This window comes from Phodopus roborovskii, unplaced genomic scaffold, assembly GCF_943737965.1.
Source record: "Phodopus roborovskii unplaced genomic scaffold, PHOROB, whole genome shotgun sequence".
Classification (NCBI taxonomy): domain Eukaryota; kingdom Metazoa; phylum Chordata; class Mammalia; order Rodentia; family Cricetidae; genus Phodopus; species Phodopus roborovskii.
In genome coordinates, this window is record NW_026125648.1 from 2420426 (window position 1) to 2442989 (window position 22564).

Sequence of the window (22564 nt, forward strand, 5' to 3'; positions counted from 1 at the left end):
TGAGAAAATGAGTGTTATAATTTCTGGCTTCTCTTTTTCATCAGGAGTTTGGATCTATTGGAGAAAAAGGAGAAATGGGAATCCTTGGTTTGCCAGGACCTAGGGTATGAACCTGGAGTGTCATTTGCCTGTGTTGATCAAGTCACCTGATCCATTTTCTTTTCTGATTTTTTTTAAAAGAAGTGTAGGTCTCTTTCTTGTCTTCATTTTTATTCTTGTTCTGTCCCTAGCGTATGAAATTTGATGGGCTAAGCTTCTTTTATTTCTCTTCTCAACTTTCTGGCAGACTTGCCTCTCCACTTACCCATACTCTCTTGACTGATTGACTCCCTTGCAAAAGGAATGATGTAGCTGCCACACCTAGGTGGCTTCCCTATCTGCTTGTGCTTCTGACTTTCATATATAGTTTTCTAATGAGCTAAAGAATGGTGCACGTGCTTTCTTGCTTTTATCCTTTTATTCTCCAGGGGACTGTGGGCAAGAAGTAGAACAGGAATGGGAGACAGCCAAGTCTAGTCTTTATAAGACATAAACAAGTCTGGAAACTTCTAGAACATGGCGAATGATGTTTGGACCCAGCGCTTTCTAGAATAATTTCATTTTGAATGGAGAAATAATTATCAGCCTTTCTGATTCCTAGCTTTCAGGAACCGAGACCTTGGATTATAAGAAATTGGTCAACTTTTACCTTACACAAGCACATTTTAGAGAATTGTAGTTTTGGTTTGTCCATGAGGATGCTAAGTCTTTTTGAGTATTTAGCAATATTTAGTCATTGCTCTGCTGTTTCTTTCTCTCCTTTCCCTTATCCTTCACAATCACCAACAAAGCATATGTTTGGGGTAGCAGACAAGAAGCCATCCAATAGTCAATTTAAAACCACTGACTTGAAACTTGAAATAATTTCTTAACTGTCTTTAGGAGCTACTAAATCCTAAACTCAGATAACTTTGTTATAAGTGTCTAATGGCCTTTATTTCTAGTGTGATCTATTCAACTTTCCAAGGTGTGTTTCTTCACTTTACAGGGTCCCGTGGGTTCAGAAGGAGTACAAGGACAACAAGGGAGACAGGTACTTTGATTAATATCTATAAAGCATTAGTAATCAAAATCCTAATCAAAAGATCATCTTGGTTTACTTAACATGGCCAAATGGAGACATTGCTGATAATGCAATATAATGCAAATTTTCCACTGTTTTTATAACATAATTTTATAATCTTTGTAACTGTGTGTGTGTGTGTGTTTTCACCCAAGAGGATGAATAACCACTGCTCCATTTTGTGTTTTGCCATGCCATAGTGTGTTAATATATTGTGGAATGTTATCAAGGGTCACCAAGGCTGGCCTGCTTGTATCCATACCCTTGTGACTCTTATGCACTTTAATGTGCAAATTTATTACCTGATGCCATATTATCACCTGGAAGAATTTGCAAAGCTGTCTACACTTTGAATGACAGCAAGATCCCTGAACTATTTGTCTTGGCACAATGCACAGGGCAGCCCACCTTACGTTCTTATACTTGAACTTACTGATAACTATGTTTCTATCACAGGGAAAGAAGGGGACTTCTGGTCTTCCTGGGATTAACGGATTCCCAGGAATTAAGGTAATAACATTGGGAAATACAACTTCAGGATTTGAGAGGTGAGAAATTGCAGGATATCTATCAAATGGAGTATTTTTAATATTTTGATGCTTTAGATGTCACACTTTTCTTTTAAAATGCATATAGCCCACGATGTACACAAAGCTAATGATCATTCCTCAGATGTTACCAACATTTAATGTTTAAAGTTCTCTATTAATAATGCATCCTATTATTGCCTACCATAGCACCTACTCTGGGTATTCCCCTGGATCAGATTCTAGTCACTGAGTCTGTCTTTGTAGAGAATTAGGACTCTTTAGAGTTCACTTGCCATCATTCAAACAATGCAGGTAGTAGGCATTAGAATCTTAGGCCCGCTGAGAAGAAAAAGAAAATGTTGAAATCAGGTTGTGTCCTTAGCGGTGTTATCTGTGTTTGTGATACATGTTTCAGGCCCAGAAACAGAATGCAAATTTGCATATCCAGCTACCTTGTGTCACCTTCATCTTCAATTATTTGTTCTTGGAAATTAACCACTGAACTAGATGACCCTGGAATTCAGGAGTTAAGGAGGAAGGGATTTTTTTTTCACTTTCTTGGGGTTTTGCTTTGAAGGTATATAGATCTTAGGTGATGTAGTCAAGGAAATTTTTGTGTTCAATCTATTTCATCTTTACAGGGTGAAAAGGGTGGCACTGGTCTTCGAGGCCCAGACATTTTCACCGATACAGATGGTGCTGTTATCCCAGGTGCAACTCTTGGTTGATTTGGTTGGAGAAAAAAAGATAAAGTATTAAAACCTGTATCTCCTGTAATTGTTGAAAGGACACACTGTCAGCCACTGGATGACTGACAGTATCAAGGGCCACTCATGAGCCCTAAGCTTGGTGAATGAATCAAATTCCAGTCTCTTAGACAGACAAGCCAAGTGCAGCCTCCCATTTTTGTGTTGATCCACCAAGACAAGAATCTGGGCTTTCCTAGGCCTGAGTTTGATTAACAGAAAGACCCTCACGGTGATGCTTAGGGAAGGAGTGGTACCCTCCTCAGCTGGGCTGCCTATAGCCTAAGACTATAGAATATTTTGATGGAGATGATCTCAAGCATGCTGTTGATCTAGTTGCTTAGGGCCCTGAGCAGCGTGATACTTAGAAAGTCTGTCTTCTTTTGTCTTTACCCTGGTTACTGAGTATGTTCTACCCTTCCTCTTTGCCTTTGCTAAACATCTAAATGCCCAATGTTGATAGTGGCCTCCAGAGTTCTGCTCCAAAGAAACTTGCAGCAATAATGTAAAACATTGACAGTGGCTCCTTAAGGTTGTAGCAATAGCAGGAGAAGAACTCCCCTAGTACTTCCCTGGTCATGTCAGAAAAGTAAGGCTTTAACAAGACCACATTTTAAGTATTAGTACTTACTTGGTATGATGGTATGTGTCTGTGATCCCAAAACTTGGAAGTCTGAAACAGGAGTAAGATCCAGTTACAAAATAAAATACTAGTGGAACCTTAGCTCTGGAAAGCCCATTATCACTTAGACTATTAGGATCTAGGAAACCTAGGAATACCAACAAAAACTACCAGGCCTGTGACAGCTCCCTGGACCTCTTCTCTAGCATTTGTGGCAAGTGTGAGCATCCATTGTATTTTTTACCCATTTTTTTTTCATTGTAATGCCAGGTTATCCTGGAGATCCTGGTGTGCCGGGCCTCCCAGGCCTAAGAGGAGATGAAGGCATCCAAGGTCAACATGGCCCTTCTGGCACCCCTGGCCTCCCATCACTAACAGGTGAAGCAAACTAATCCATTTGCTGCATTAATCAGTCTTCTCTGTACTCTGTTTCTAGCATCTCCCTCTACAACTCAGGATCCAAGAGCATGGTCAAAAGAAAAGTAGACTTTTCAGTAGGTTCTCCCATAGCTAGTCTAAAGCTAGCGTGTGTGTAGAGAGGGCCTAGGTCAGTAGCTGTCCTTTGAGTTAAAGTGTACCACAGACAGTAAGACAATTCCAAACTGTCATCGAGGCTGAAAGTAACTGGAGATCAGGCTTGGGTGATTATAGCCCTCCCACTCTTCCTCTGGATGTGTCATTTGATCTTATACTCACCAGGAGAGTTTAGCAAAGACGAACCTGGCTATGTCTGGATACTCAGGGTGGCTGCTAAAAGCTTTCATGAGGGGTGGCACAATTAGAGAGTTTTTTGACTTGTGCAAATCAATGTGTTCTCAGCATGAGGGAGATAGAGATATAGATGATAGATAGATAGATGGATAGATAGATAGATAGATAGATAGATAGATAGATAGATAGATAGATAGATAGATCTGTACCTAGACCCTCTTATAGGCTTAACTCTAGCACAAAATGGTCCCAGGATCCTGTGGATGATACTATTGAACCAAGCACCAAAGAAGAAAACAAACATGTCATTGTATGGGGCAGAGAAAGAACATGCCGGAGTCTGGAAGGCAGGGCTGTCTGTCCCTAGTATAGATGCTCAGACACGTCTATGAAACTCACTAGTGTCTAAATTCCTTGGAGAGGGACCTCTGTAAGGAGATTTGTGTTTTGGAGGCAGCCATTTATAGGAAGCACAGTTGGACCCAACACTGAACTAGAAGAAATGGAGCAGAGGCTGAGAACGCAGCTTTTCCTCACAAATTAACTGCAACTTCCCAGGCACTTAAGCTAACTGCTTCCCAGGGGACTTGTCTAACTGTCATGAAATAGAGGAGCAAATGATTTCCCTAATTCTTCCCTTGTGTTGTTCTGTCTATACACTGCTGATTGTATGGCCAAACAGCAGGGTGCTACAGTGAACGTTTTGTGTGGGATTATCTTTCCAGGTCTTCCTGGTGCTCTGGGGCCTCGGGGATTTCCAGGCCTGAAAGGAGACCAAGGAAACCCAGGACGTACCAGCTTTGGGGAGGATGGCCTATCTGGCAAAGATGGTTTGCCAGGTTTACCAGGCCTACCAGGACCTTCAGGACCACCCGGTAAGTTATTCTTTCCTTCCTTTGGTAGTGAAACCTAGGTATGGTTTGGAACCATTATGAGTTTGCCAGGGCCCCTCACAGGAGTGACAGTTCAGTGAGGACGGCTCCATCACCCACCTGAGCAGGCTCCACCTCCACTAATAGCAGTGGTGGAGTGCGTGTTTCATCAAGAAATGAGCGAGCTGGTGCCGACCAAGCACTAACTCCCACACCCCTCACCCTTCCGTCCCACGTGGCTCTCAGTGCCCACACTCCTGCCACTCTCTGCCAGGACTTTGGCTTTTCAGGTTCTAGGGAAGCGGAACTGGATTTTCTGAGTTCCCCGAGCTCCAGTCAGGTAGGCCGAGGCTCTGAGAAAGGAGAAGCTATGCCTTGATCTTTAAGGTGTCTGCTGAAAGCCTTCATGGGGAGGTGGCTAGAGGTGGAGCTCGGTTTGATGGAGGTTTGGGCATGTGCAAGGAAATGGATTCTGTTCCCAGTATGAGATAGCTGATAGCAGGTAGGCAGGCAAGCACATACACAGACAGACAGACAGACAGACAGACAGACAGACAGACACACACACACACACACACACACTCAGGCAAAATATGCATATCTATACACTGCCTAGTCTCCTTAGATGGGATTCTGGATCATGAGAGAAAGGCTGGAAGTACTGTCCAGCATGCATCTTTGCAGCCTAAACCCCCTGACCACTACAACTGGCACCTGCTCCCTCATTGCCCAAATGAGGCTTTCTGGGCTAGAGACTGGCGGGGCTGAGTTATTGAGTTACTTTGTTCATCTCTGAATCTTGTGCAGTGTGTGGAACGTAAGAGTCACTCTGCTAGTAGAGTGAATAGAGCCAAATGAAGAGTCCTTTGGCTCTTCCGCAGTAGAAGTGGCAGGGATCCCAGGCTGGGAATTTTTTCCCTCCTACTCTACTCTCTGTATTGAGCCTCGAGAACCTAGGCCTTCAAGACTGAGGTGAATCCTTAGGTTTATACCAGCCTCCAACCTTTTGTGTCCTTTTAAATCCTACAGGCCGCACATTTGAGAATGGACCCTTACCTAGCATAGAGCCTGGGTTCCCAGGTCTCCAAGGAGAAAGGGGTCCAAAGGGACATCAGGGCCTCAAAGGAGTAAAAGGTGAGTTTATCTCTTTCTTTGTGTTCCCCCACCCCCAATCCCTAGAGAGACTGTAAGGACTGATCAAAACAATAAATAGCCTTAGGAACCTGAAAAGAAGTAGTCTGGGCTCTTGAGAGATAGTATAGGACTGTTGAAAGTGCTTTAATTACAGTTCTAAGAATGAAGCTGGAAATTGAGGTCACACAGGACAAAAAAAAAAAAAAAAAAAAAAAAAAAAGGAGGCCTATGGTCTTCTCTTTCCACCCCATGGGCCTATAGAAGCTATTGTCAGCATTCTAGACTGCTACCCAGCACAGCAAAGCAGTTTGTCTAGACATTACTTCCCAACACCATTAGCTTGGGGACTCTGTGTAGGTCAAGATCTGAGGTATTGAAAAGGCCATCTAGCTCCAGTACAATAAGTAGGGTCCCAGCAAGCTGCCTCATAAACCAGCATCCCAGGGTGCATTCACAAGGCCTAGGATCACACTTGAGAAATACAAATTGACTATGCCTATTCAAAATGCTTGGGATCAGAGATGCTTGTAATTCTGTAGTCTTTGGACTTGGAAATGTTACATAGACTTTGCCAGATAATCATCCCTAATCTGAAAAATCCAAAATCTCCCTTGCTTAAGATTTCAGAGCATTTATGCTCAGTTTTCCCTAATCCAAGGAATAGACCATTCTCTCAGAGTGTCCAAGACTTCAGTTTTCTAAAAGTAAGAAGACACCCTTCAGGATCATAGGGAAATATAACCCCCTACACATATGACCTGTCATTCTGCACACCTCACTCATGGAAACACTGTAAGTGGTTAGGTTATATTCTTGTGACTCCTTTATATGTCTTCAGAAGTGCTTTGTTTGATGGCACATGCCTACATGAGTTTGAAGCCAACCTGTACTACATGAGACCTGCCTTTAAGAAGGCACATCACTGAAGCTCCTATCATCAGTCACATTAGTATATGTGAACTAATTACATTCTAGACTCTCAGTTATTTACATGGCAATTAGTGGTTCTCAACATGAGACTCAATGATAGCTGGACAACATCCCAGACTAGTAAAAAACTGACTCACTAGCACAGATGTCTTCTGATAGACAGTGAACTTAGGCTATTTGAGTCTCTGAAAGCCATTTGCTTCCACCCCCCCCCCCCCACCAAGGGAAGCTTGTCAAATCATAGATTTGGAAAAAGAACCTATTTTATTTGTTATTGGCATTTTACATTTTTATTTGTTGTCTGTTTTTCCTTCAGGAGACTCTGGGTTTTGTGCTTGTGAAGGTGGTGCCCCTAACATTGGACCACATGGGGAACCGGGCTTGCCTGGGACACAAGGTCTCATTGGCCTTCCGGGTATTAAAGGAACTAGAGGAGATCCAGGCTCTAGGGGTGCACCTGGCCCAGCAGGGTCTCCGGTAAGTCTTAATTTGCTTTTATATAGAGTGGAGAAATGTTTTTCCCTCCCAATTAATCAGTTCCTTGATGAAAGAAAAATAGGGATAAAATAAATATATAATAACAACATCTGAAGATTTTTGCTTAAATTCATGCAGTTAGCCAAATCAATTCTTGTTTACCATTGACAAGTAACAAATCACAGCGATAATTGGATGCATAAGAAATTTCCTCAACAATTGAAAAATCAGAAGCACTCAGTCTAAGCTCTAATTGAAAATTGTGCTGATGAATTAATGGAGAAAATCTTCTGCAGAGAATAAATTAAGAGCAACTTTGAAAACAAACAAAAACAAAACCAAACTGTAGGCCTTTGTCACATGAAGCAATCTGACCAGATGGTCTCTCAAGTTGCTTTCTGCTTTAACTTACCTTTGGTCCCTCCTTCCCTTCCACACAGTAACTTAGATTTGCTTAGCTGGGTGACATTGCCTCAAAATTAAGGTGAAGCTCAGTCCTCATAGGTTTCAAAATTTAAAAAAGATACAGAAAATTCAAAGTAATTATCCAAGACAACAAGATAATCACTTGTCCAGAACACTGTGAAAAAAAAAAAAAAAAAACATATCCTTAATCACCCACTTTAGGCCATATCTTCGCAAGCATAGAATTCTATGAAGTCTGCATCTCCTGACTATTGCCATTTGTTTATCAGGGGTTATTTGGATCTAGAGGTCATACAGGCCTTAAAGGGAAGAAAGGAGAACCAACCATCAGCATAGAATCAAAACTGTCAGGTGACAAAGGTGATCCTGGCCCCCAGGGGACCCCAGGAATGGCAGGAGCTCCAGGCAAGGATGGAATACCAGGTTTACCAGGCCTCCCAGGCATTCAGGTAAGTAGATCATTCCTGGATGATTAGCTCTACAAATCTTCATACTGGTCATTGCATTATGGAATATGGTAGAACAAAGAGTCTGATTCCCCCTGACATGTTGATGCCATGCTTTTATTTTCTGTAAATAAGAATTTTTTTTCTCAAAATACTTATCTCATTTGATAAGCACTAGGAATAATTAACCATATCAATTTAAAATGATTCAGCTTCCCATTGACTCCCTCCTCCAAGTAATCCAGTTGCTGTCTTTGACCTCAAGGGTTGCTGGTACCATCCTCACTCCCTATTTTCTTCCCCTAGCCTCATTTAGAACCTTTTGCAAAGTCAGATCACCCAGAGTTGGTAAGACTCATCTCTACTCAGCAAACTCAGAGGTTGATTGATAAACTAGAATGATGGAGAATGTTCACAAAACACAAAACATTGTTCACTAACTACCTCAGTACTGTGGTTAGAAGCTTTTTCAGATTAGTCTTAAAATGAACTGCTATTCTTTTTTTCTTTTTTCTCTAGGGAGATAGTAGATCTGGCTTCCCAGGTGAAAAGGGGTCACCAGGACTTCCTGGTGAAAAGGGACATGATGGTCCAACTGGACCACCAGGAATTGGGCTGCCAGGACTTCCTGGGCCCCGTGGACTTCCTGGAGATAAAGGAGTAGATGGGTTGCCAGGGCAACAAGGCCTCCGTGGAGCTCAAGGTGAGTCATCCAATTGGATGATTTAGACTCAGAAAATCAACCTTTTGTAGAATGACCATGACTCATATGCATGAAATGCGTCATAAAAAGAGATCTGACTAGCTGTAATCACTACAGTCAATCCTCAAGGGTTTTCAAGTAGGAAATGGATCATAACTATATTGTGGTAAGTTTATAAGTTAGAACAATGTTGGTTACAGCTCCTTAATGAAGACTCTCCTAATTGAGCTGTCTGAAAATGTCACGGAGCCACCTAGACAAGTTATGAGCTCATAGTCCATAGAAAAGTTCAAGGAGAGGATGGATGAGTCTATGTTGTAAATACCATCAAAGTAGTTTAGTGAAAGGTTTGATAAATAGTTCTCTAAGTTTTATGGTTATACTATCAGCAGACCAAAACCTTTCCCAACTGACAGAACCTCAGAGTACTCAGAGATTCTAACCTAACCCTTAATACTTAACTCCCTTCAATAAGTTATTTTCCCCCTTGAATTTCAAGGATTATAATGGGTAACATTCCTGCTTCTATATTATGAAGGTCCCATACAATCTTGACTTTTGTGCAGTCATATCTTCATCACAGCCTTGTGTTCTGTGACTTCTATGTTTATGTTAATGGCACCACACTTCTCATGGTCATCGAAGTTTGAAAATTTAGGGATATCTCATTCTTGGAAATGCCTCACATTATTTCTTTTCTCTTCTTGCTGGTAAGTTCTCATTGTCTCATACCTAGTTTATCAAACACCTATGTGATTTTTGGAAAAGATAGATGGATAAGTGAGCAAAAGACAATTTCCTATGTAGTTTCTCTTCTATTCCTTGCTGACTTTTCCCATTCAATTCTATTTATGTACATTGCACATAATTAAATACCTTCTGCCATTTAGACTTCCCTTGATTTCTATACTGTGCCATTTCTTAAATTATGCCTGCTTTCATTAGTGGTTTTCATCGTAAAGTCTCTAGATACTAAAGAAGGTGATGCTTCTTACCATCTCAACCTGCCTAGCAGAATAGAGCATTCCTTAAGAGACTGATATTTACTTGCAGAAGAAAGGCCCTTCCTAATAACCATGAATGATTAACAAATAAAAATAAGATATAATGTCTTATATCTCTGGATTTTAAAACCTATTTTAATTGTGGTGATAAGCACAATAGTACAGGCTGAAACCAAGTCAGAATTTCATTTCACAAAGTTTTATGGAAGCTCTGAGGAATTTCTGTGTATGTGTGGTATTAAGGATGCAACCCTTGGCCTTGTACAAGCTAAGAACGCTTTCTACTTCCCTAGTCCATGTCTTATTAAATAATATTGATTTTCCTTTGAGAAGTTCTGGCTTCAACTCTATTCCCTGGGGATATAGTTATAGCCATTCTATTGCTCTTCAACTGTTGATGGATCACTCTCAACCCATTATAAAGGCAACAAGTTTTAAATTTAGTTATAATGCCTGACACCTATAAACTTGCACACCCTCAAACCTTTTGGATATTATCAACAATCTTTTTGAGATGAGGCTGCATCAAGAAGAAAACCAATGGGATATCTTCTATCCCAAACTTCACTAGTTTGAATTCCTGGATACAGAAAGTTCTCAGGAACACAGTGCTAGTAAGTCTAGGCTAAAAGGTGCCTTATATAGAATATGTTCTTTTAGAAGCTGAATTTTCAAATAAATACCTTCTTTAGTTTTATTTTGGGAGCCGTTTGCTTATTTGCTTGCTTGCTTGCTTGCTTGGTTTTTTGAGGCAGGATCTCTCTTCATAGCCTTGGCTGTCCTAGAATTCATTGTAGTAGACCGGGCTGGCCTTGAACTCACAGAGCTTAGCATGCCTCTGCCTACTGAGTGCTGAGATTAAAGGCTTGCACCACCACACACAGCAAGTACTTCATTTAGAATGCTATCTCTCTTTTTTCTCATCAGTAGCTAAATATAACTCACTAAATGTATTTTTTCAATTCATTTAAAAGCAACTTTATGCATTATAGCCATTTCTGTTACCACAAAAATTTAAGATGCTGTTCCTAAATGTTGCCTATTCCTACCAGTGATAGCCCAGGAGTAGACATCTGCATTTCCAGGGAAGGGCACGTAGTAATCAGAAGCTGTTCAACTTAGTGGTATGAATTACTACAAACTCTGGAAATGCTGGCAACTGACGGTCCCTATAGAAGCTCTGGATCCAGAGACCCAGTGTAATCTATAGTGCAGGTTATTACTGTAAGTGGCTTCTGTGTACTGATTAAGCATGGGTGCCAACACTCCACTCAATGCCCAAGCATGGGTGCCAACACTCCACTCAATGCCCACGATGTACGTAGTTGGCAGGTATATCTGGTCTGTACATGAGACCCCCCCCCCAGAACTCAGCAAACATGTATCTTGTTTTTATTTTCTCTTGTCCGTGATTGGTCTGGGTGATTACTGCTGCAACAGGGGGAGATGGGTGAAAGAGACTTAAGCACAGAGGGAGGTGAGAGCTCATTACATCTCCAGGTTCTCAGACATCAATGTCAGCACAGCCTTTTCTCTTTTGTTCACCTTTTTCTCTGCTACTCAGAATGTCTTAAATACCACATTGCACCTTTCTTTTTCTTTTTTTTTTTTTTGGAGGGTAATTGTGAGGATGGCATGCAGAGGCTGTCACTGGCCACTGACACTGCTTTAAGGGCTCCTTTGTGCATATCACCAGGGGACTAGAGAAGGAAGTGGTATACAGTCCCTGAGAGGGGCTGATTTCCCTCACCACATGCCCTGATGGGCTGACAGATTTCTAATCACATTTTCTGAATTGTTATTGTGTTGTTATTTGTCTTTCAAGGTACGTGTGCAAGGAATCATGCATGTCTGGTCTCTATTATTTAGTCTCATAACAAATAGGAATAATAGAATCTTGAAAACTAGAGGTGCTTTATGTTCTAAAGATACATTTTGGTATTCGTGATGGAAATTCTGAATTATGTGGTCATTTGCACACTTATAAAGCATAACATAATAGCATAGCTAAAGCTGACTTCTGCTTTATTGAGAATGGCCTGAATTCAGGATTGTGAAGCCAAAAACATGGCAATATAGAGTAAAAGCCAGATACAATACAGAGTGATGGGAAATCCTTAACCTTCCCATCATTTTAAACCTCTCCTTGCAAAACACAATGCTGTGTAATCTGTGTCAAAATTATGAGGGGAAAATTATGGAGGGAAATGTGTCCTTAATTTCTTCTGGTTTCTACCTACCTTCAGGTACGATTTTTCTTTCCTAGGATGTCTGGCTGGCCTCAATCTCATATTTTAAAGGCTTTGGTCTGATCTGGTTCTCATGGGTGAAACTCGTCTGATAAATGAGGGAAATGAGTGGCTTTATATTTACATTCCACTCAGGGATATTTATATTTTACTTAGCATGTTCTGTGACATATGAGTAAGGCACAGACACACTGAAACTGATGGGCCATGAACTTAGTCCAGTGCCAGGAGAGTCTTGAGTCTTGTGTAGGGTCCCTTTCATAACACCAGCTACAGGAATAGTCTTTCCCCTTCATTCAGGAACTCTGGGCCCCAGCAGAGTAAAGGACTCCCTCCTAATGAAGCATCTCACTCTGAGGTTCCTGTTAATAGAACACATTTCCACAATGGAAAAATACTTCTTAGAGATAGCTCTACAACGTTAGTGTGTGGCGTGATAGCCATCTTTATACCTGTGGGCAATATGACCAGCAGAGTGCAAGGTCTAGAAGGCTATCAAGTACCATCACAAGACTGACTAAGGTAGGAAGCAAGGGATTGATTTACAGGAGCTCCTCTGAACACCTCTCAAGGAAGATAAGAACTACCATTGGCTGAGCGTGCAGCAGGGTGCCAGGCACTGCATCAAGTGCATCTATCTCTGTTTCATGTACTACTCACAGACACTAATAGATAGGTAGTTCCCATTTGACATACAAGGCTCAGAGAACTTAGGATGTTTTCCCATACAAGTGTGTAAAAACAGGGGGAAAAAAGACACCAGCTTAAGTTCTGTCAGGCTACTGAGCCCAGTATAACCAGGACATATACTATTCAATTCCCGATCTTGATGACTAAAACAAGTGAGTTTGTTTGTTTGTTTGTTTGTTTAATTGGTTATGTTTTGAGATAAGATTTCTCTGTGTAGCTTTGGGGCCTGTCCTGGAACTCACTCTGGACACCAGACTGGCCTCAAACTCTCAAGAGATCTACCTGCCTCTGCCTCCATTTGCTGAGATTAAAGGTGTTCGTTACCACCACCTGGCTTGTTTGATCTTTTTTTTTTAAACAAGATTTTGTATTGGAGAGCAGAAGTAAGTAAAAGGAGAAATGGCAGCTGCCTGTGTAAGCAGTCTGAATCATAGACTTTATATATAGTTTTCAAAAATAATCCTAGTCTATACTCATAGTTTTTAGAGCCATTTTTTTATTATTATTGTTTTTTAACAAATGCTACAGAGTTTTATTGGAACCATTGGCTCAGTAGTTTAAGACAGACCTTGGGGGATCGTTTTTAATGAATAGAACAGGCTAATTTTAATTAGCATAGCAGTTGTTTATAAATGGCACTTGAGGAAGTCCACAAACAATCTGTCACTGGTAGTTTATTAAACTCCTCTGTGATCCTACAGACTATTTATTTGCTATATGAATGAGCAAAGAAGAACTTCCTACAGAAAAGGCTGTGAATGCTAATTTCAGCACCTTGAATACCAAAATTGACTATCTCTATTCCCTGAGTAGCAGAGTTTACAGTTTCCAATAAGGAGCTGAGCAGTCTCAATCTGTCTGCCATGACCAAGTGAGTGGTCTTAAGTGTTTCCTTAGTTTAGACATACACATATTTAAACAAGGACAGCTGGTAAGTTTTAGCAAACTCAAAATGAACTGCTTCAAATGAACCCCATGCTTTGAAGGAAACCCTCTTGCAAAAAAAAAATTGTTGGGACTGTGAAGATGGCACAGTAGTTTGGAGCACTGGCTACTCTGGCCACTCTTCTAGAGGACCTGGCTTCAATTCACAGCAACCACATGAAAGCTCACAATCATCTGTAACTCCAGTTCCAGGGGATCCAACACCCTCATGTGGCCTCCATGGGCACCAGGCACACGTGTGGCACACAGACATACAGGCAGGCACAACACCCTTACACATACAATTTTAAAACCCATTTATCATTTTTAGAAAGGAAGAAGTGTAGCTATGAACTTGAATAGTTGCAGCTTCAAATTATCCACTCTAATAATCACAAACCGTTAGTGCTGAAACCTAAGTGTCAATGCTAAGAGACACTATGTAAGGGAATGGAGAGCAGACAATTGCTGCTTGCTGCTGTTCCTGCACAGCCCACCTCTAAGAATCCTTGTTAGGTAACACCCTCTGCCTCGGTGGTGCTTTCCCATCAGGCACCAGTGTTTCAGTCAGTGGAACTCTATTACCTGAACACTAAGAACAAGGATAAGCAATTGCCCTAGTAATGCCTCCCAAGAGTTTCAGATGTCAAGCTCTGTATGTGCTCCTAGCTGCTGAGTGGGGAGCTATGGTTGTTCACTACATGGAATAGAAGGAAAGGAGCATATGAGGGGGAACTCATCTTCAAATCGGTGCGTTCACAGTCCCATGTCTTATCGTTTACAGGAGTCACCTTACCTTGTATTATCCCTGGGTCATATGGTCCATCAGGATTTCCTGGAGCTCCTGGATTCCCAGGTATGGAATGAGGCCAGAGAATGTAAGCACTCTTTAAGGTCCTTGAATCAAGGGAAGCAGGGTACCCCAATGGCACATGAGGGTACTGCTCTAGGGTGTTCTCAGCGACTGAGGAAACAGTTGCTGGAAAGCGTGGTATGTGGAGGTGAGACTCAAGGAGGTCAGCGAGGAGTAGGATTGTTGACTAAACATCCTAATTCTAGCTTATCTGTGCTAGTGTTCCTTTCCCCTCACTACCTACGCTTGGGGTTTCAGGCTCTAAAGGAGCTCGGGGCCTCCCTGGAACTCCAGGCAAGCCTGGCACTCATGGAAGTAAAGGAGAGTCAGGAAGTCCGGGGTTAATTCATCTTCCAGGATTGCCAGGTAAGGGAAAAAGGCACCCATTGTGTGGCTGTTATGTTGGGATTGTTTCCATTCTCCACTGATGACAGTAAGCTAGGTCTGTTCCCCAGTGTAGCTGAGATGGTTTGAGTTCACTTCCAGGCAAAATGCAATAGAGAACCATAGAATGAGGGCATAACACAGCTATGAGGGCCACATAAAACCAATGGAGACAACCCCTTAATTCTCAGATGATGAAACTGATATTTCACAAAGACACTAGTGACAAAGGCAGGCAGGACTCTGCAATTATCTGCCTGCCAGTCTTGTGATGATATCTCAGATGAACTTCTTGGGGGTCTGAAAAAGGAATTCAGATAAGTCAAAAGCTACCCATGTCTTCCTCTTTCTAGAGTTGTCCCAACATGAGCTCCAGGACAGCAGAGTACCACTGCTTCTCTGCCTATATTCCCCGGGTCAGCACCTGCAGCACCTGGGAACTTGGTAGTCATGCAAATTCTCAGCCTGTTCATAATGCCCAGTGAGCCAAAGCTCTAGGATAAAGCCAATGATCTTTGTGCCGCTATAAGTTCTCAACTGTCGTTGTTCTAGCACTCAAGTCCTATCCTGGACCACCTGCTCTAGTGTTTAGCATTGCTTCAGATCTTTCCACTACTTTCTGCCCTCTCAAGGAGGGCATGACAGCTGGAATTTAACAACTGCCAGATAGCCTGAGCTTTGGAGAGACGGCCTTGTGTGACTTGCCCTCTTAGCAACTACTGAGCCCCCAGAAACAGGAGCACGTTGCTAAGCTGTGCCTATCCCCAACCTCCCAGAACTAGACCTTCCTCCCACTCATGTGTTGTAGTCCCTACCTCTGCGAAAATCCTCCAAGGAATGGAGACTGCGAATCATTGGTAATATATTAGCTTTTGTATTAGAAAACTGTGTCCCACGTCTCTATCCAGATAAATTGCTTATAAACATCCATGGCCTTTTTTATCTTTGCCTCTTTACTTTTAGGATTTCCTGGACCTCGTGGGGAGAAGGGATTACCTGGGTTTCCTGGGCTTCCTGGAAAAGATGGCTTGCCTGGAAAGGCTGGCAGTCCAGGGTTACCAGGTTCCCAGGGAACCACCGGTGACATCTTCGGTGCTGAAAATGGTGCTTCAGGGGAGCAAGGCCTACAGGGATTACCAGGGGACAAAGGATTTCCTGGAGACTCTGGCCTTCCAGGACCCAAGGGTGACTTTTCTCAACCCCATACTTAGCAATGAACAAAAACCTGTATTGTAACTGCTATCTTTGCATAAATACATGCATGAGAAACGTGGCTGAATCTGGAATAATTAACTAGGAATCCAAAATGACATTTTATTCTGTCTCTCTTTGGGGGAAATCTTTCCTTATGTGGTTGGAGTCCATTTTCCTATCACGGTCATTCCAGGAGTAGCTGTAACCAATAGTCAAATTTTTGCAAAGCTGCTAAGAGAAGACAGTGTCACCTGAGGTGGCTCTTGGGCCATGCCCTTCCACTGGGAGATGATTTGGTGACCCAGTGCCTCCCTTTTATCCAGGCTATAAACATCTGCCCCTCCTTTTTATTAGGTTTGAATGGGAAGTCTGGTATGCTAGGCCCCAAAGGTGAGAGAGGCAACCCTGGAACATCAGGGCCACCAGGACAGCCAGGACCCTCAGGATCTAGTGATCCACTTGGCATCAAGGGCACAGCTGGACACCCAGGAGCACCAGGCCTGCCAGGCATTTCAGGTACCTCCATTGCAGGAAGGACCCCCACTTGACAGACTGTAGCTAGGCTCAGGCATGCTGGGCACGAATATTGGCACTGTGGCGTGGTCAGAATCTAGGAAATTTGACTTTCCTAACCCCTCTAGTGTCAAATCCCAAATCACCCTGGCTGTGCCAGGCAGAACACACTGCTACTGTGTCAGTAGTACACACTGTGTACTATGACGGCAAATCTGTCATTTCTGTCTCCCACGACCTCCTGGCCCCCTTTGGTGCTTTTGCCTGCCTCTGGCCTTTCTCGATTAAAGAAACCACCCTGTGCTGAGGTGTGTTGTGCCCTCGCTGGGGCTGTGGTGAATTTGTCTTGACACAGAAGCCGGGGCTGAACTCCCCTCACCTCACACTCCCCCGACCCAGTAGCCTGCCTGTCAGGGGAACATGCGGCTGAGGATCCATAGGCAAGCAGTGTGGCTTTCACTGGGTAACAAGGACTTTGATACCATCATCCTCACTCTGCCTCCTTACTAAGTGACTGAAGCTGAGTTATTTGCAGAGCCATTAATATCTGCTTTATCTCCTTTGTCCTTCTGTTTCTGGGGTCTTCATATAAGCTGCTGACGTAAAGAAGAAGAAAAACAACCCACAAGCTCACCAACTAAGACTCCCCACTGGGGAATTATCTGATTATCCACTATAACATGGCCTTGCTTACAAGGCCAGGGATCCCTGAACCCCTGCTAGAGGGTTGGTTCCCATTGTATTCTGCTCTCTTGTTATAGAGCTCTCTTTACAGCTTCCCAATGGAATCCTGGGGCTGGCAGCTACTTGACGCTTTTCATTTCATGGAAAACTAAGTCAGCCATTCATGTAGGTCCTTGGGAGCCCAAATACTTGTGTCGTCACTGATTTAATCCTTTGCTTTTTTAATTTCCTTTCTTTGTACCTGGACATTCCACTTGGGCAGCAGCTCAGGAGGTTAATCCCATTGACCAACTTAAAGCGTGGTGACAGAGGCTCAGAGGGCCCAGGAGATCAAATGCCCCTTGTGGGTCTCTACAGTACTTGGCACTAGGGGCGGTCTTTCAAACCTAATGCCAAGAAGCTGGCTGATTTAACCGCTTGCTTGAGGGATTAAAAGGGCAACCCTGTATCCAAGACTCCCTGGGAAGATAGAACAACAGCTCAGCTTTAACCTCCACTTCACCAATTGGCTGGGGAAACAACCACTGGAACTGGATTCAGAGTGTTAAGTGCTGCCAAACCAGAGCCCAGTTGCCACCCTGGCTTCCCAGAGCTCCATTTCGAGGCTCCAGTGTAAATCACATTCATAAAGGGAGAAGTTAGAATCACAAAGCGGTTGCGTTTCCAACCCTCCACTGTGCCAGTCTAGAAGCAATAAGCATTTAGCATGGTGCTCTGGGTGGTAGATGCTCATGCTCTGAGCAACTTAGTACTCACCTTGTTGGCAGCTTTCATTGGGTATTGTTAAAGGGCCATGGACAAAACTCACCAAAGCCAGCCAAACAAAACCAAGGGGAATAAACTGTGGCCCAAATCTGACCAGAACCTCATTTAGTGGCTGGCCTGTATTCTCTCCATTCAGGGAAATCTGGAAAAAAGGGTCAAAGAGGAGACATAGGTCAACCTGGGTCAACTGGAAAACACGGTCTACCTGGAATAAAAGGCCTTCCTGGTTCTCAAGGTTCAGCTGGTTTCCTGGGAAGCCCAGGTTTGCCAGGAGTCACTGGGTTTCCAGGCATCCCAGGCCAAAAGGGTAAGTGAAGTAACTGGGAAGACCAGAGAAATTGACAGGGACTACCCAGAAGGAGCATTCATTATGAGCTGCCCAAATGGCTCCCTCCCCTCTACCCAGGAATAGAAGTTGTGCAGGCCTTTCTGTAGCAAAATATTTAGACCAGGCTGGTAATAAAAGACAATGGTCACCTAAAGTGAGTCACTCAAACAGCCTGTTGTGTGGGACAGTGGGATTACTAACATTGCCGGAAAAGACCACTCAGTACGACATGTTGCAAGAAGCCTTGACAGCTCTCACTTCCTATGATTGCCATACCAGCGGTTAGGTGTGTGGCATCTCTGTTTTAAACAGGAGAAAATGTCTAGTCTCAGGACAGGGCATAAAACTGGTAAGCACAAAGGCAAGGTTGTGCTCACCTCTTTCCTCCTAGACCTAAGCCCTTTTTTTTTTGTTTTTGTTTTTGTTTTTGTTTTGCCATGTGCTCCGAACTTAATGACATAAGAGCCCACATGTTCCCTTTTTTCTCCTGGTGCTTAGTGCTGTGTGCCTGTTCAGAGAGTCCTAGGATGGGTAGTAACTAAGAAGCTTGGTAAAACCTGAGACTTTAGAGTTAGAGAGACCTGTGTTCAAATCCTTTCTCTACAACTTCTTAGCTCTATGAGATTGTGCAAGTAATTTAACCTTTGTGTGCCCCCCCCTTTGTTTCCTTGTGGATACAACAGAAACTATAATAAAAGCAAGTCTTACTTTTCAACAGGTGAAAGGGGCTCCTCTGGACCAGTAGGGTTTCCTGGCTTACCTGGCCTTCCTGGTATTCCTGGAGCTGGTGGATTAAAGGGATTTCCTGGGTCATTTGGAAAGGTGGGACAACCTGGACAGGCTGGTACTCCAGGAGAAAAAGGTGAGAAAGAGACAGACACACACACACACACACACACACACACACAGAGAGAGAGAGAGAGAGAGAGAGAGAGAGAGAGAGAGAGAGAATCTCCAAAACAATCAATCATTTTGTTTTTCCAAGTGTATGGTGTTGCTTGTCAACTTTGTCATTTGTGTCATGAATGCCAACTCTGTATTAGGCAAACGTTTGGACTTCTGAATTAAGTCCTTTTAAAAGCAAAAGACTATTCCCTTCAGAGTCAACACTACATATTATGGACTATGTTAGTCAACTTTTGACTACGGAAAAAGTACCTAGCATGAACAGTTTATAAGAAGGAAAAGGCAAGGTTTAGTTTAGATCTTGGTTTCAGAGGATTCCGTCTGTGATCAGCTGAGCTTGTTGCCTTTGGGCAGTACATCAGTGGCAGCTGGGAAGCAAAACTAAGGAAGTGATAAGAATGAGAGTCCCACGGTCCCCTTCAAGAATATGTTCTCAATAACTTATCTTCCTCCAATTCAGCTCCAGGCATCAAAGGTTCCCTCACCTCCCTATGAGGTCAATGGCTGAGAATCAAGCCATTACCACCCAGATCTAGGGAGGGGCACTTATTCAAACCAAAAGGAAGGCCTCTGTTATATACTCCCAGCTCATCCTTGGGGAAGAATTTTGAGAAGAGTCTAAAGTTACTGCTAGCTTTGGGATTGGAGAAAGACAGAGAATACACAGAAATGCAAATTTTGAGGATGCGATAGGGTCGAGGATAGAAAGGCCTAGGGATTTGGCTTGGGTTGGGGAGTAGGGTGGTAAGAAACAATATAAAAGGTCAGTCCTAGTGTGACTTTGTGTGTAAACTTTCTCTCTTATGCTGACTACCTGCTCTTCCTTCATTTAGGAGACAGAGGGGATCCGGGGTCAATTGGCATTTCCAGTCCAAGACCTCCAATGCTGAACCTTTGGTTCAAAGGAGAAAAAGGTTCTCGAGGTTCTGCTGGATCGGATGGATTTCCTGGACCCAGAGGTGCTGAGGCAGGAGTGATTTACAAGAAAGGATTTACAGCCATCCTAGGCTTCCTTGCTGAGAAAAGCAAAGCTTACCCCCAAGAATGGCAGTGTGGGAGTTCACTGAGTTCAAGGAGGCTATCTTCCCTCTTCCTGAGTGTCCATAGATCTTGGAGACTGCCTTGTACTATTGGCACTGTAGAACTGAAATTTTGACCCACAGTCTATGGGATCTCAGGACGAATCTGGTACATAGTAAGGCATAGATATTGCCCAGTGCTAGAGCTGAAGTAACATCAATGGCCCCTCCTTTCACCATCACCCCAAGCTAGCTTCCCCTCTCCTGAGAGTGCACTCAGTATATAAACTTCGGTCAACTGTACCTAGACAAACATTTTTTGTTGACTCTAGCCTTTTTCTAATAGGTTGTGTTTCTTTCCCAGGTGACAAAGGAAAGCCTGGCATCCCAGGGTTGCCAGGCCAACCAGGAGCTCCTGGACAGTCCAATACCATCAAGGGATTCAATGGAAGCCCAGGTTCCCCTGGAGCTGTGGGAAGAATCGGATTACCTGGCCTGAAGGGGTCCCTGGGGATCACAGGTTTCCCAGGAATGCCAGGAAAAAGTGTAAGTTTGTCCAGAATCTTGTCTCCTCACCATCAAAGAACCTTTACAGCATAGTCCCATGCCTCAGGTTGCCATCTTCTGGATTCCAGGCGACTTCCCAATCCTTGCCCTCAAGATAACCTCAGAGCCCTCGCTCTCCCCATGTATGTGTGTGACACATCTTCCTACCCTTTTCCTCAGCATCCCCTTCTCCGTGTCTTTACTCCCATTATTGGCCCCATGTGGCAGTCTTCAACAGCTGCCTGTCCTTTTCTTAAGTATATTCTTTTTTATACAATTTTTATTTAAATTAGAAACAATTTTGCTCTACATGTCAACCCCAGTTCCCTCTCCTTTCCCTCCTCCCCTGTCCACCACCGACCCCCTATCTCATCTCCTTTCTGCTCCCCAGAGAGGGTGAGGCCTTCCATGGGGAGTCTTCAAAAGTCTGTCATATCATTTGGAGCAGGGCCTAGGCCATCCCCCATGTGTCTATGCTGAGAGAGTATCCCTCTATGTGGAATGGACTCCCAAAGTCCATTCATATACTATGGATAAATACTGATCCACTACCAGAGGCCCCATAGACTGCCCAGTCCTCCCAACTGAGACCCACGTTCAGAGAATCTGGATTGGTCCTATGCAGATATCAAATTGGGGTGCATGAGCTCCCCCTTGTTCAGATCAGCTGTTTCTGTGGGCTTCTCCAGTCTGATCTTGACCCCTTTGCTCATCACTCCTCCCATTCTGCAACTGGATTCCAGGAATTCAGCTCAGTTTTTAATAGCTGCCTGCTCTTAAGGCACCATCTCACCATGAGTTGCTGGGCTGCTGCTGGGCTATTAAGGCACTTTTCATTGCTCATATGGAACTGCTCCTAGTTGGTTCTTCAGAGAATCTCACTTGCTCTGCGAGATTTCTGGGACTTCAGAAACCTTTCTATTTGCACTCTACTGCCGGTACCCTATAGCCCACATTAAGTTGGGCACATTGAAAAAAAAATCACAAATTGTGGGGGAAGAGTGCTAAGGCTTGGTCTTGCTATGTTGTCAAGGGAGGCCTTGAACCCATAATATTCCTGCCTCAGCTTTGTAAATGCTGGGATTACAAGTATGCACCATCACACTACAACTAGAAACAAGTATAGGGTTTGGTTTTTACTCAGTATTAAACTTAGGGCCTCCAGCATGCTAGGCAGGTGCTCTACTGCTGAGCTATATCTCTAAGCATAGCATTTAGAGATTCCTTGATCGTTTAGTGGGAAGGTGTTTGATGTACCTCAGAGAGCAACTAGCAAAGGATCAAGTCTAGATTATCTTGGGTTTTAAAGGTAGGGGAGGGTCTGTAGAGATGGCTCGGAAGCTAAAAGTGCTTGTTGTTCTAGTTGTATGGCTTACAACTACCTGTGAACTACAGTTCCAGGGGATCTAACGCAGTTTTGAACTCCAAGGACACCTGCACACATGGTAGCAGTATTCTCACAGTATTCTCTCTCTCTCTCTCTCCCTCCTTCTCCCTCTCTCTTTCCCTCTCCTTTTCCTTCTCCCTCTCCTTCTCTCTCTCCCTCCCTCCCCTTTCTCTCTTTGTCTTACACACACACACACACACACACACACACACACACACACACACACACTTAAAATCATAAATAAGACAGTAAACTAGAGTGGATTTGACAGATGGACTTGAATTTGAATGTCAGTAGGCTCCATCACTCATTTGCTCTGTGATCTTGTGTACATTGCTTAATTAACTTCACTGAGCCTTATTTCTTCATCCATTAAAAATTAGACTAATAGTCAAACTTCTTTCAGACAGTAGTAAAGA

The 22564-nt window shown here is 43.3% G+C and overlaps 1 protein-coding gene across 1 annotated transcript in view; it reads left to right on the plus strand.

Annotated features, from left to right (window-relative positions):
- Positions 1-22564, plus strand: part of Col4a6 (collagen type IV alpha 6 chain) — a 287481-nt gene that overhangs the window by 245439 nt on the left and 19478 nt on the right. Inside the window, exons 14-31 of the mRNA XM_051178016.1 lie at positions 45-104; positions 1028-1072; positions 1559-1612; positions 2274-2343; positions 3271-3378; positions 4437-4586; positions 5613-5717; positions 6964-7124; positions 7820-7999; positions 8516-8699; positions 14351-14422; positions 14678-14785; positions 15767-15988; positions 16352-16513; positions 18096-18266; positions 19006-19149; positions 20027-20152; positions 20577-20758. Coding sequence (XP_051033973.1) covers positions 45-104; positions 1028-1072; positions 1559-1612; positions 2274-2343; positions 3271-3378; positions 4437-4586; positions 5613-5717; positions 6964-7124; positions 7820-7999; positions 8516-8699; positions 14351-14422; positions 14678-14785; positions 15767-15988; positions 16352-16513; positions 18096-18266; positions 19006-19149; positions 20027-20152; positions 20577-20758 — 2304 coding nt within the window. The remainder of the gene's footprint in view (positions 1-44; positions 105-1027; positions 1073-1558; positions 1613-2273; positions 2344-3270; positions 3379-4436; positions 4587-5612; positions 5718-6963; positions 7125-7819; positions 8000-8515; positions 8700-14350; positions 14423-14677; positions 14786-15766; positions 15989-16351; positions 16514-18095; positions 18267-19005; positions 19150-20026; positions 20153-20576; positions 20759-22564) is intronic.